The 13,408-nt window shown below is 43.0% G+C and overlaps 1 protein-coding gene across 2 annotated transcripts in view; it reads left to right on the forward strand.

Annotated features, from left to right (window-relative positions):
* The window catches only part of Skap2 (src kinase associated phosphoprotein 2), a 148,713-nt gene extending 140,934 nt beyond the window's left edge, over positions 1-7,779 (forward strand). Inside the window, exons 12-13 of one of the 2 annotated variants that reach the window (XM_051152371.1) lie at positions 6,476-6,576; positions 6,948-7,779. In XM_051152371.1, coding sequence (XP_051008328.1) covers positions 6,476-6,568 — 93 coding nt within the window. In that variant the 3' untranslated portion in view covers positions 6,569-6,576; positions 6,948-7,779. The remainder of the gene's footprint in view (positions 1-6,475; positions 6,577-6,947) is intronic. The other variant, XM_051152372.1, reaches the window with a different exon arrangement.
* The last annotated feature ends 5,629 nt before the right edge of the window (positions 7,780-13,408 follow it).

Raw genomic sequence — 13,408 nt, forward strand, 5'->3', positions numbered from 1 at the left:
TTCTTGGGAGGTTCTTCGGCAGCAGACAGTAGAGACAGTCTACTGACTAAGACATCTTGGGGCTGGAGAGACAGCTCAGCCATTAAGAGATTAAGAACATACCCCACTCACTCTTGCAGAACCTGAGTGATGCTCCAAGTAACTCCAGCTCCAGGGTGATCTGATGCTGCTGACACCGGTGACACCTCCAGACGTGCATGTACCCCAAAGCACATAATTAAAATAACTTTTCAAAAGAAAAGCTTTATAGAGTAGGTATTTAATAAGTTAACAACTGACACAGGTTCATAGTTGAGTAGCTAGCTATTAAAACAAAAAACAATAAAACTAGTAAAAGTTCAGGGAAAAGTTCCACTCTCCTAACACTTGCTCCTTTTTTGCAAGATCAGATTCCATTTTGTTCCCTTTGCTTTTCTGTTACTTTGTTAAAATACTCTGGCCAAAAAATTCTTTGAAGAGAAAGGACTTGCTTTCAATTACACTGAGAGCCTTGACTTTGCCCAGGATTGGCTGCTCTGAAATGCTCCGTCCTCACAGGGATCTCTAGAATCTGCAGGGATAATTGAGCCTCAGCAGCTTTTTCTAATAAGTACCAAAGGGGTGGGGCAGGGCAGGTCAATGACCTCAACAATCACAGCATATATGTATTTAACTAAAGATTTCATCCAGGTCCTCTGCAAAGACCCAAGTATATAATAACTATGTATGGAGTATGAGGTTGCATTGTGGTCTCAGCCAGGATCAGGAGTGTAACAAAGCAGGAAGGAGCTTGGAGATTGCCCAGAGTTACCTGATTCAAGCTGGGAGGACAGGAGATGCACTTCAGAAGATGGGGAGGAGTTAGAGACCTGCCCCTGCCCCCAAGATGCTTCCCCGCAGGCGCCAGCCTCCCCTGAGCAGGGTTCTGCCCTGACCTTGCATAATCCTGCTCAACTTCTTCAGAGAAGGGGAATTAGGTGGTCCTGCTTCCAAAAGGAGACAGATTCCTTTCTTTCTGAAGATAAGGTGGAAGCTCTTTAGACAAAGCTTCTCATTGAGTGTTTTGGAAAACACTAGCCAGCATCTGCCACAGGCAGGAGCCACGTGCTTCAGACTGTCCAAGCTGAGTGCGTGGATCAGAACAAGTGTTTGCTAAATGGTTTTGGATAAATAGATATAAAGAAACATGTCTTCCTATTAGAGGTTGAGTTTCTTAGACACTTGTTGTACCATGTGACTAACATGTAGAGTGAACATGGATCTGAGGTGTTACTCAGTGTCTAACTTACTGAGCCTCTAGAACATACCCAGTGCCGTGGGGCATGGAGAAGAGGAAAGGCCTTACCCCGACCTCAGCAGTGCTCTACAGCTGAGGGCTGTGAAATCCACTGAGGAGTAAGACCTTGGCTTAAATGAGACATGTTTGCATGGATCAGCTAATTCAGTGCAGATATCGTGGCAGCTAGTGATTGGGTGTGTCTCAGGCACTGGACAGGATTGGGCTGTGGGGGGGCGGGCTCCCTGGGGAGAGAGCGCCATAAACACAGGCAGGCTACAGGCAAATGTTGTCCCAGAGGGAACCAGCTAAGCAGAGGATATTGTCCTCACTGCTGTGAGGCTAGAGCTCCTGAGCGGCAGAGTGCTCTGGTGCAGATATTCCGGTGGAAGATCAGAGGGGCAGAGGTGACAGTGCGGCCATTCACAGTGAAGGGGCGAAGGCCTGCACTGGAGCAGAGATGGCTGGACGAGGTGGAGTGGGTGGACCAGGAGCAGACATGGAGATGCAGACTGCCAGGTGAGAATCCCAGACACTCCAGCCTGCTCTGCGCAGCTGTCCCCAGTCTCTCCTTGCCCAGCATGTCAATGAAGCATCAGGCAAAATGGCCATGCTTACCCCACAGCATTGTATTGACTTTAAAACTTCAATTCAGCATATCAGATCTCTTGAGATGTGAACTAAAATTTGCTAGGAGAATCCAATTCTTACTGTACACTCTCTTACTTGTCCGTGCTCCTCCTGCTATTAAATGGAGTGTGTGATGCAAAACAAGAAGGAATCCTGTACTCGGTCATGCCTGAGCAGTGAATGATAAACCAGGGGGTTGGGTCCCACAGCTGTTCCCAACTCAGTGCCGCGTTGGAAGGCACCTCCCAGTGTTAGTTACACAGTACCGTAGAGAACTGTGGCTCCACACCCAGCCAGGAAACTAGCAGTAGATGGGCACAGTAGCGCATCATGGGTGTCAAGGCCCTGTGTTGCTAAGGGAACCATTGACATGATCACACACACACACACACACACACACACACACACTAACCTTGAAGAAAGTAGTATATTTAAAATATTAACCTAGTTTTCTCACTGCTACTGTTAGGAATCATTACCATGTGGAAAATAAAGGTTAAATCCATTGATTCTTAAAGTCACCATTGCTTAGTTAGTCCTCGGATGAAATTGCTTTCTTTTCTCAAAGCATGAATGTGTGCTCAGACAAAGAACACAGAAGCTGCCCAGCATTTGGAGCACCTGTTGGCTGCAAACGTATCAGTCAGTAACGGAGAGGGTGGCCCATCTCTACACCCTGCCAGGGCTTCAGGTTTCTGTGAAGTAGAATTTGTTCATCTAATTTGCAAGAAATGGATTATACATATTCAAAAAAGGGGGATTGGGCACAGGAAGGACGTAAGCGAGTGTGGGAAACTTCTTCAAGTGTAAAATAACGCAGCAGCAAAGAGCCGAGCTGAGTTACCAAGCACGTGTGAACATGTGTTTACTATTGTGTTAGACAAAGTCTGTTTCTCCTTATCAAAGCTGGTCCTGCCCCAACCTCACAGCACAACCACTGTGATTTATTGCCCAGTAAATAATAACTATAAACAAATAAGATGACTTCAGGGGTTTGACAGTTGTGACATGGCAGTCGGACTGCAAGTGCCCGCTGCCACCTTACTGTTATTTCCTGCACTATTTGACTTTATTTTTTTGCCTCTGACTGCCACGTTACATTTTGCCTGGAAGCCATCCATTTCACAGATAGCGAATTCCTTCTGAGTGCTATTTTTATACAATAAGCATCACTACACCTCTGGATCTTGATAGCATTACTGCGGGAGGAGAGAGCAGCTTTGTGTTAGTAATTACCCAACATTGTCAGAAGCTGACTGCAGGCCCCTTCCTAGTGATAACAGAATAACCGCATAATGTAGCTCTATAGCACATGATTAATAGAAAATAATTACACGTCCTACAAAGGGATGCAATATTTCTTATAAATTGACTAAAATGGTTTCCTGTAGATTAAAGGACTCTTCATTATTTTATCAGTCCTCCTGAGGTACAATCACTTGCCCGTGTTAGCATTTCAGCTGACGGTAAGAGCTGAATAGGGTGAAGGATACCAGATGGCAGAGCTCGTACCTGAGATCCTGAGTGCAGTCAGATGGCGGGATGCTTCCTAACCTGTCAGGAGTTAGATGGTGGCTGGTGTGGGCCTCCCCTCTTTCCCTCCCCCACCCTTCTCGCTGTCTCTTTTTTCTTTATTAATAAGGCTTGAGAGGTGTTTTTTAAAATGATCCATTTGTGACTTTTAGAACAATGCTGTAATTACTAGGTGGATTTTAAGACAACACAGTATTTATTGATGGCGTCATTTCTAACCATTAAATAATCTACCGTTCATAATCATATATGTTTGGAGTGAAGAGGCTGATTTTTCCCCCCCTCTGGAAGGAAATCTTGCATGATGTTGAATCTTGAGGCTGAAGTTTAGAAAACTGTTAGAGTCCAAGGAACATTTCCATCCCAGTTTATGGGCTGCAGATGGTTTAAATGGGATTCATGTTGCTCAGGAGGCTCGTGTGGAGGGCGGTGGAGATGAAAAGATGGCTCCTGGTTGCAGTCTTGCCGACAAACTCAGATGGCTGCAGTGCACAGCTGCAACTCTGCCTCCTAGAGTTTTTTGATCCCGCTATATTTTATCTTGTCTCTTAATTTCATAAAGGAGTATTATATGGAATTATTTATAAATGTAAAGTAAGAAATAGTCTGATTTTTGTTCTTAACCATTTTCTGAAATAAGATCTGATATTTTTAGTGCATTTTCATGAGCATGTATATCTTACTTTTTTTGGGTTACTTTAAAGTAAGTGACTCCTCAGCATTACTGTAATGTAGCACTTTTCGTTCTCCCTGGCAAGCTAATGCAAGGGATCTGTTGACAGCCGAGGAAGCTCTTCTGTTCTCTGCGCCTGTGCTTTCTAGTTAATTACCCTTATCGCTCTACCATACATAGCACAAAACTTTCTCAAGTAAAATCTCCTGTCTGCTCTTGGTGGATAAGATCTGAGTTTGAGGGCTTATGCTCTTTTTATGAGTAATAATAGGTCTTTAGTTCACAGTACAGATTACAATCAAAGTAGAGCATTATAAAGTTCTGTGAACTTTCTGGCTTGTTATTTGAATCTGACCATTGTCTCCCAGGCTGCGCACCATTCCTTGGCAGCGGGTTTGGGCCAGTGGTCTGCCCTCCCATTGGATGCTTTCTGTGTCTCCTATTGGCAGGCTCCTCCAATTGGCATGCTAGACCCTTTGCTCTTCAGATGTAATCAGTTTGAAGGAAAAAAAAAAAGCTAGGGCTGGTGCTGGGTAAGAGCCTTCACACCCGGGCTTGCCCTGTTAACCCGTTTTGATACCTTACAATGCAGACTTTTGATCTGTGGAAGCTTGTGTATGTTTGTTTTGCTAAGCATTAGGCTCCAGTTGTATTCATTGCCTTAAAAACTGAAAGGAGCAGTTTTATTAGGTGCCTACTAGGTGCAGTGATTGCTGGTCTACTTTCAGTAAGTTGATATTTCCTTCTGATGAATGTAATGAACCTTGTGTAGATTATACACATCGCTGTTGAGTTCTGGGCTGAGTGTTCGCGTTGCTTAGACCATTTTTGCCCACTGAAGTTACACAGGGAACTTTTCAACTTAACACCTTTAGTCTACTGCCTCAAGAGCCAGTGCTGTACACTTAACTAGAACAAGAAATACAGGGTTAGCCGTTTGCCCCCTCCCTTCCCTTTTGTTCTTCGAATAAGCCTAATTCTGCTACTGCCCACCACTTTAAAAGCACTCATAGATCTTCTCCTTTCATTTATAGGTAGACTGTCTGTCAATACATACATGCTAATGTTGCTACATTTGTATTGAAGAATAGTATAATTTTCCTTGTGATGGTCAATAGCATACAAATCAATACGAATGTTAAGCCTGCATGTCTATCAACCCTCCCTTCGCTGCACATAACTCAATGTGCATATGCACATTTATCTATGACTCAGATGTTGGAAAAATCATAACCTATTGAATTACTTTGGGGATTGATTTTAAAAATTTATCTTATATGAAAAATTAAATTTGGGTCTTAATGCTTGTGCAGAGTATTGCTTTTGGAAGATATTATTCTTGAAACTTGTAATTCATTTTACTTGTTTGTATCTCACTAAACATAAATAAATTTGAGGTAAAAATACATCAGTCAATCTGGCAGGCTTATGAGGCCGGTTAAGGAGGGCTCGCAGTGCCTAAAGCGTGGTGCGTGTCTGTGGGGAATGAAGGAGAGGAGAGGAGGGCCAGGTCTGCTCAGCTCACGTTATGAAGTGCAGAGCGCTGCATCACTCACTCTGCCCACATGTTAATACTGCCAGACTACAGAGACTTTTGTCTCCTGTTGCTCTTCCACTCTGCAAGCAAACCCAACACCTTCATGTTCCTCCCGAGCTGAGGCAGCCCAGGATCAGTAAAAACACAAGGGTGTTGTTTTCAAGGAACCCATTTATGAATTACTTTGTATTGGTATTTGTGAATTTTTAATTTTAGTATTTTTCTTATTCACCCCTTTGTTAGCTTAAAGCGTGTTAGATTTTCATAAGAAGGGGCACAGGCCTGCTTCCTAAACGTTTAACTATGGATTAGGAGCTGGTCGTCATGCCAACCCATTCCCACAAATGGTTCTCATCCTTGCTAGATGACAAGCTTCCTGCAGGCACACGTGGCTCCCTGCTTTAGCCTTACAGCCAGGAGCCAGCCAGCACTCAAGGGCGCACTGTCTGCAGAGAACCGCCCCAGGCAGCCAGCATCTGCTGTTCTCACTTTACATGTTCTTCCCCGGGTGACTGCTTCTGCAATCTCTGCATTCTGCCCAAGAACGAACAAGTTCCGTGCTGTACAGTAATTTAAACACTTGCCAACAGCAGCAAGGGTTGTTTTGGGTTTGGGGGGTATTTGTTTCTTCGTTGGGGTTTTTGGTTTCCTTTAGTTCTTGATGATGATGTTTGTTTTATTTGGTTGGTTGGTTGGTTTGTCCAGAAACAAAAAAGATGAAAATGTTTCCATTTGCAGCTCCAGCATTTGTAACTTTATAAAAAGAAACATTTCTAAGAAGTTGCATACACACAACATTGTGCTTACACCAACCTAAAGGTTAATACTGCCTATTGTTTTCAATTAGGAATACAATAGATATGGCTGGTGGGTAGGAGAAATGAAGGGAGCCATTGGCTTGGTGCCTAAAGCCTACGTAATGGAGATGTATGATATTTGAGAGTCTGGGTAAGTACATTTTAATCCAATATTCTGTAATAGCTCGTATGTTCTCTTGGTCGCTTCCTTCTGAGTCTTTGCCTTTTTAAGTCTTTGTAGTGTTCTGATAAACATAAATATGGTACCCCAAATCTGTTTTTGTTTTTGTTTTTTGGTTTTGCTTCAGCTCTGATTTTAAAAAATAACTTCAGAGAGTTTACTTTGGAAGTGAGCAGATTATTTAGAGAGAGTTCTTTGATACTAACCAGCTGTGTTCCCAAGCCTCCTCCTGCTGTCTGGTACACTGTCACTTTTGTGGCCTTCCTGAGGAAATGAAGTGAAAACTGTTGAGCAAACATTCATTTTTGTTTGGCTAAAGATGTTATTTTTTTTTTTCTAAGCAGGAGAAATAAACCAACATTTATACTGAAGAAAAAAAAATTAAAGTGCAACTTTCCCTTTTGTCTGCCGAGAAGTCTTCTGTCAGTCTGCAAGTGATTTGGCTTCGCAACCCTTCGAGCCTGAGTGCACACTCATAGCTGCCTCCTGTGAGTTAAATGTTCCTGCCTCAGCTGTGATTCTATGCAGCCGCCCATTAAAGTATTCTGTTGTCAGGTTAAGCACGCAGTGATCAGCTAACGTTAGATGCAAGCAGTAGAGATAAGACCTGTTGCTGTTTTGCAAATAATAATAAATTTGAATTTACCCATTTGGTTTGTGTAGGAAAATTCATTGTGCTTGTGTGTGACTCTCAGTCACTTAAGTCGCCAGTGTGGGTGGCTATTTCTCTTAGTCATTGGGCATGAATTATTTTTAGAATGTTACGTATGATTTCACAGACTTTGTAAATTTTGAGTCAGTACTAAAAGACTTTTTAAAGTCTTTTTAAAGCTGTGTGAATGACTTAGCTTAGTATTTTATTCTTCATAGAGTAATGACATGTTTTCATGAAAGTTGTACAGATTCATGAGTTTACCTGCTGTTGAGCAAGAAGGGAAAAACGTGATCGCATTACAAGCAAAGGGAGAGTGGCAGTATGCTGTCACCCAGTACACAGTGCAAACCACAGCTAGGTCTGTACAAAGCACTTCAGTTTCCTAATTTGATGATGGGCTGCCCAGTGTTTTCTAATACAATTTTATATACATGTAATGAAATCAAAGGTTCGTAAGAAGCCTCATTTTACCACTAACACAATGGTATAAATAGCTTCCGTGTGTGTGCAGGCACGGCAGGCACTCTTACCTTGCTGCCTCACCATCGCTGTGCTATTAAAATCGCGCTGCTGAACAGCAAGCCTGAGTGAGTCTCCTGAGTGCTTCTCTGGACCAAACAGAAAAGAAAGACACAGAATGGCAGCAGTTACCAGCAGGTGAATGGAAGGGTAGGTTAACCTGGTGCCTGATTCTATCTGTTGCTGCGTCGGTACAAATTATAGAATCCTGTCAGTGCCTCTCATATGTAGTTAAAATCAGAGTATGTTTAATCATCTCTGGAGATACCAGTATAACCTTACTCTGTATCAAATTGCACTAGTGACTAGATATTTTGGAATAAATGTAATCTACACAGTCTTTAGCAAGTCCTAGCTTTTGCGTAACTTTCCAGATAGGGGTGCCAATGGGCTAATAGTATTTTTAAATCACAATTATTTATGTAAAACTATATTTACAAGTAATGGTGAAGAGTGTTTATTTTACTGTTATCCTATAAATGTTGTGACAACTCATTTTCCAAAGTAAAAGAAAAAAAAATCTTAACGTGAGGGGTTGTGAATAAACTCAAGTTTATCTGTGTAAGCATAGTCCAAGTCTTCAGAAATTACATTTGTACAGTTACCCTTTTCCTATTAGAGTGTCATCTGAATGGGTTGAAATCATTTTGGCAAAAGTTAGGTGGAAATTAATCCAGTGGACTGGCCTTCCGAGCCTAACCTGTGGCTGTAGGTTTTGTGCCTTTAACGTCAACGGCCAGCAGATGGCAGCAGCTTGTCATTCGCACGTGGAGCCACTCGGGAACCCCTCCCCCATTCGGGCAGACTGGGAAGTGGTTAGGAGATTTCCGACTCCTTTTCCAGTTAATCCAGGAGAGGGAGTCCTTTGCCAGCTAATGGCCAACATTCCCAGCAAGGAGCGCAGGGCTGCTCTGTCCAGCGCCTCTGGCCTTTGTTCTTTTTTTTTTTTTTTTTTTTTTTTAACGTGACTATACATAGGAGATAGAAGATGGAAGCAAAGGCCTTTAAAGTTGAGAGAGAGGAGAGAGGTTGCTGTTCCTTGCATTTCGTGGGTGCTTTCTGTTCTGTTGAGGATCTCGTTTTTTGTGTGCTCTGAGGAAGTTCCTCTCTACCCTTGACAGTTCATCACATTTTCTTCAAGATCATAATAACATCATTAATGTGAATTTAAACAACATGGCTTGTTAGAAAATATGCTAATTGTTATGTTCTCATTATGTTTGCTTAGCTTTTATTTGTTTTTCTATGAACAGTTAGAGAGCTAATTTTTTGAAAGGTGATTGTAAGTCATATTTTATATAGCATTTTGCTTGATCGTTTGCTCTGTACTGCATTTGTACTCTGTTGCCATTAGATCTTACAATAATGTTCCACTCTGCAAATTTTTAAGGTTCAAATAAAGTTTAATTGTTTGCAAACTGTTATGATGCTAATAATTCAACAGCCTGCTGTGTTACTAATGAAATTACTTTGTTATGATTAATTTGGAAAATAGTGTGTTGATTGTAGTAATTAAGCACAACAAGGTGAAGTAAATGATTCTAATGCCATCTGGCCTCCAGACTGAATGAAGAAATGAAATAGGGCTGTCATCTGAATTTATTCAAAGAAGTAAGCGTCATACAAATGACTTTCATTGATATAGGGTTTACGCTTAACCACAGCTCACTCCATTCTGGTTTTACCACTTTTCGGCATATGACAGGGTTTTTATGAAAAAAAAAAATAGTGTTGGTTGGTCCAGCAGTTGATCTGAATACTTGGCCTTAAACTGATTATTTTAATTGTAATGTCATTACAGATAATTACATACAGTATATAGGATCATAGGGGGAAATCACTTTACAGCCATCTGTAGGTAAAATAGATAGGTGTGGGTCTTTTTCTTTTTTGTCAGGGTATAAACACTTTGGACCTCGCCCTCCACAGTAGTACGGCTCCCTTTGGATTGTTGTTGAAATGTTTACAGTCAAGGCTCTACTGCAGTCTCTCCACTGGTTGCCATCTCACTGACTCTGCTACCATCTAGGGCCGTGATTAGCAACAGCACTGATTACACACTGCGGTGTCAGGCTTAGAGTTCAGTCACTAGACGGAAACTGACCTAAGTACACCTGCAGTTTAACAGCTTGTGCTTAATCAGTGGTGCTGAGGGAAGTGTTGTGGGAATGTGTAGACCAGGCACAGCGCCTCCAAACCGCAAACCAGGGGACCCATGCTATTTCAGAAGTTGCTTCTCTTGAGTTTATTCAAGGCTATTCCAAAACAGACCACAGGACAAAGAAGGAGCGAGGAGCCCTGGAAAACATAGCTGCACTCAGAGGTTAGAGGGGACATATGTGCATACCATAAAAACGTTTGTCAGTCATAGCACAGTCTGTCACTAAAATCTTGAGTATCTGAAATACAGAGAAACAAAAGATGTCTTCTTTGTCTCTTACCATTTTGACCTCTATTCAGATACAGAACAATTTGTCCACTAGTTGAGAAAACACATGGTATCATGTCCCTACTGCCAGCCTATCTGTTAAAATCATTCTGCTAACACACTTTTCTGAGACGAGGGAAATAACTACAAAGTGGTGTGATGACTAGCACGAGACGCCTTTTCCCTGATGCCCTGTCTGAGGGGCTTCCTTGATTTTACTAGTAGATTCTACTCATGTTGCTAAATAAGACCTTGATACGGAACACAGCCTGGCACAGGGCATATGGTGTATCTCCAGTAGATACCTGTGAACCGCTTTGATACCCTACAATAGATCAAGACCTAAGATTTAAGAAGAGGAGGGACAAAAGCATTTGACCTTTATACCCAGAAAAGCAAGCAAACGAAAACACAATTCTTCTACAGTTGATACATCTGCTTTCCGAGGATGCTCTCTTGGTAAGTAATCAGCCCTTTTCGCCGAGGCTTTAGCAGCTGGTCCCCTGACTACATCACCGTGAGCACTGAGCTTGTCAGTTGCTGACTATAACGAGAGTGTAGATGACTACAAAGTTGAGCTATGGCGCCATGTTAGCCATTTGTTCAAGGCTGTCTTTTTCAAATGAGAGACGCAGGAGGCCCAAGGAGCTTGGAGCAGACGTTTATCTCCTCTTTCCAGACCATGCCAAGTTACCACTGCCTTCATTCCCCTAAGGCAATGGCTGAAGACCCTGTTCCTCCCTGTACCTTGGAAACAAGCCTTGTAGCTCTCCACCTTGGGTGGATCTGATAGGAATTTCAGAGTCAAGTGTGGTGGGACATGCCCATGATAGGCAAGCATATCAAAAGTTCCAGGCCATTCTGGGCTACATAACATCATCCTATGTCAAAAGGAATCAATAAAGGAAAAATCCTGGGAGGGAAAGTTTCATACCTCCAACTAGAATGTAATTATTGTGTTTTAAAAAGAAAAGAACAAAAAAATCTCTACCCTCTGTTTTCTCAAAAGTAATAGGATCACATTAACTTGGGGGGTGCTATATGGCCCCCCGATGAGATGGGGGTCGGGGCCGGGGGGGAAAGCACGCACTGTTGTAGATAACCACAGTCGATCCCAGCTTAGCTTCAGACCATACCGTGTGGAATGAGGCTGAGCACATGAAACACTTATGAATATGGCAGTGCTGTGTGTTAGCACACTGTGCTACCCTGTGGAGACAGCCGTCTCCTCGCAGCCCTGCTCTCAGGTGTTCTCGTAGCATCCCGACTTTGGATGCTGTTTCCCTGGGTCTCTCTCCCCTCGTTCCCGCTCATTACTCACAAGTGCACTTGTCTGTTTTCTGTTTGTTGTAATAGAAAAATATCAGTCCTGTTAGAGTAAAAGCAGGTGCCACGTGAAGCTTCAACAGCAATTTACCTCTCATTTGAGAAAAATGTCACATGGGTACTCTCAGAGGAAGAAATTAATGACACCAAAGCCTGCCAATTACAAGCAACTGCCTCAGATTAGGATGGGGTTCCCACAAATCCGCTGATCCCCACACTCTGCCTTCCTCTCCCAGCCCCATGCAGTCCGCTATAAAACTGCTCAGTCTTTACCTGTCACGGTCAATGTGATGATAGCGATTTAATAATAATAGCTAACTCAACCGGATGTTTTACTATTTGCTATGAACTTTTTTTTCAATTCTCACAGCAGCCTGTGTGATGAGTTCTGTTTGTCACTTGCTTTCTGGTTAGGAAATTTTGTCCCGAGGTCCTAAGAAGTAACTTCCTTGGCCAAGTCCAGCACCTACTCTCCCCCTGCCCCAAACTCAGTACCGTTGTACTGAGAAGTGTTGTGAGGGATTCAAACAGTGCACACAGTAGGAGCTCAGCAGTTGCTCTTTGACCCCAGATGATGAGTGCAGTCCCACACATGATGGGGTCGCACTAAGCATGGACAGCCAGTTGAATTCAGCTCTTTTCAAAGCTAACTGTGGTAAGCAGAGCAGAGGTAAAGTGGCTAGCATGCTTTGATGTGGGGACCCTTCTCCCGATAAGAGGTGAGTCAGCTATGGTTGCAGGGTAGAGAGGGGCTGATGGGAACTGTTTCCTAAGAAGCCTTTCCTGTTCACTACTTTCTCATCTGCCAGATCCAGGGAGGGACCCGAACTAAAGCCGGGAGAGGGCTGCGGAGTGGACTGCTTCTGTCTCGGCGTTTGTTTTCGGTGAAAAGATGTCATTAGGCAGAGTTGTTTGTTTCCGCTTCAGCCAGTTTAAATGTTACATATAAACTGTTCAATCCTTAAAATCGCCAAACGTTATAAAATGTGTGTAAGCTTGCAACTGGGTGATAGCAATGTTTCGAGGTAAGAGTTCATCTTAAGAAATTGTAGGGGGGGGGGGCGGCGGCTGGAGAGATGGCTCAGTGGTTAAGAGCACTGCCTGCTCTTCCAAAGGACCCAGGTTCAATTCCCAGCACCCACATGGCAGCTCACAACTGTCTGTAACTCCAAGATCTGACACCCTCACACCAATGCACATAAATTAAATTTTTTTAAAAATTAAAAAAAAAAAAGAAATTGTACGGGGCTTTCTGGTACTTAAATGCTGGACACGTACCCACATACCCACAGAGAACCTTGTACAGGGCTCCACAAATAAAGTATTCTGATGTGACTTTTTTTTTTTTTTAAGAAAAGAATGTATTTGTCTATTTATTTGTGATCAGTGGTGTGTTGAGGTGGGGAGCAAAAATATTAATAGAGGAGGAGCCAGCCTTCACTGTAGCACTCTGGAGTTTACCCAGGGGATTGAGTAAAATTAAGCCCTTCATGGTTAGAAATATAGGTGTGTTTTTCTTCTGAAAACATTGAAATGTTTACATGAGAGGCACCCACAGTGTTTTCCTTTCCAAGGTAGAGTGACTGCCTTTGCCTTGTCCCAAAAGCCAGGCGACAGCCAGATAACCAGACAGGTCTGGTTGGTAGAAAGCAAGCTAGCTGCCTTCCACAGGTGAGTACGCAGGCTGTTCCTCCTTCCCAGATCAAATGCCTGGGGCATCTGTCACTCCTTCCTTACCTGGTTCTACTTTCTTCCTCCTCTTCGGGCTTTCTGAGGGGGTTAAGTCACACTGGGCTGGGCGTAAACATGACAGCTCTCTTCGCTTTGTTCTCAACAATAAATCTAGCAAAGCCAAGTCGACCCCATTCCCCAGT

This window comes from Acomys russatus, chromosome 10 (assembly GCF_903995435.1).
Source record: "Acomys russatus chromosome 10, mAcoRus1.1, whole genome shotgun sequence".
Taxonomy (NCBI): domain Eukaryota; kingdom Metazoa; phylum Chordata; class Mammalia; order Rodentia; family Muridae; genus Acomys; species Acomys russatus.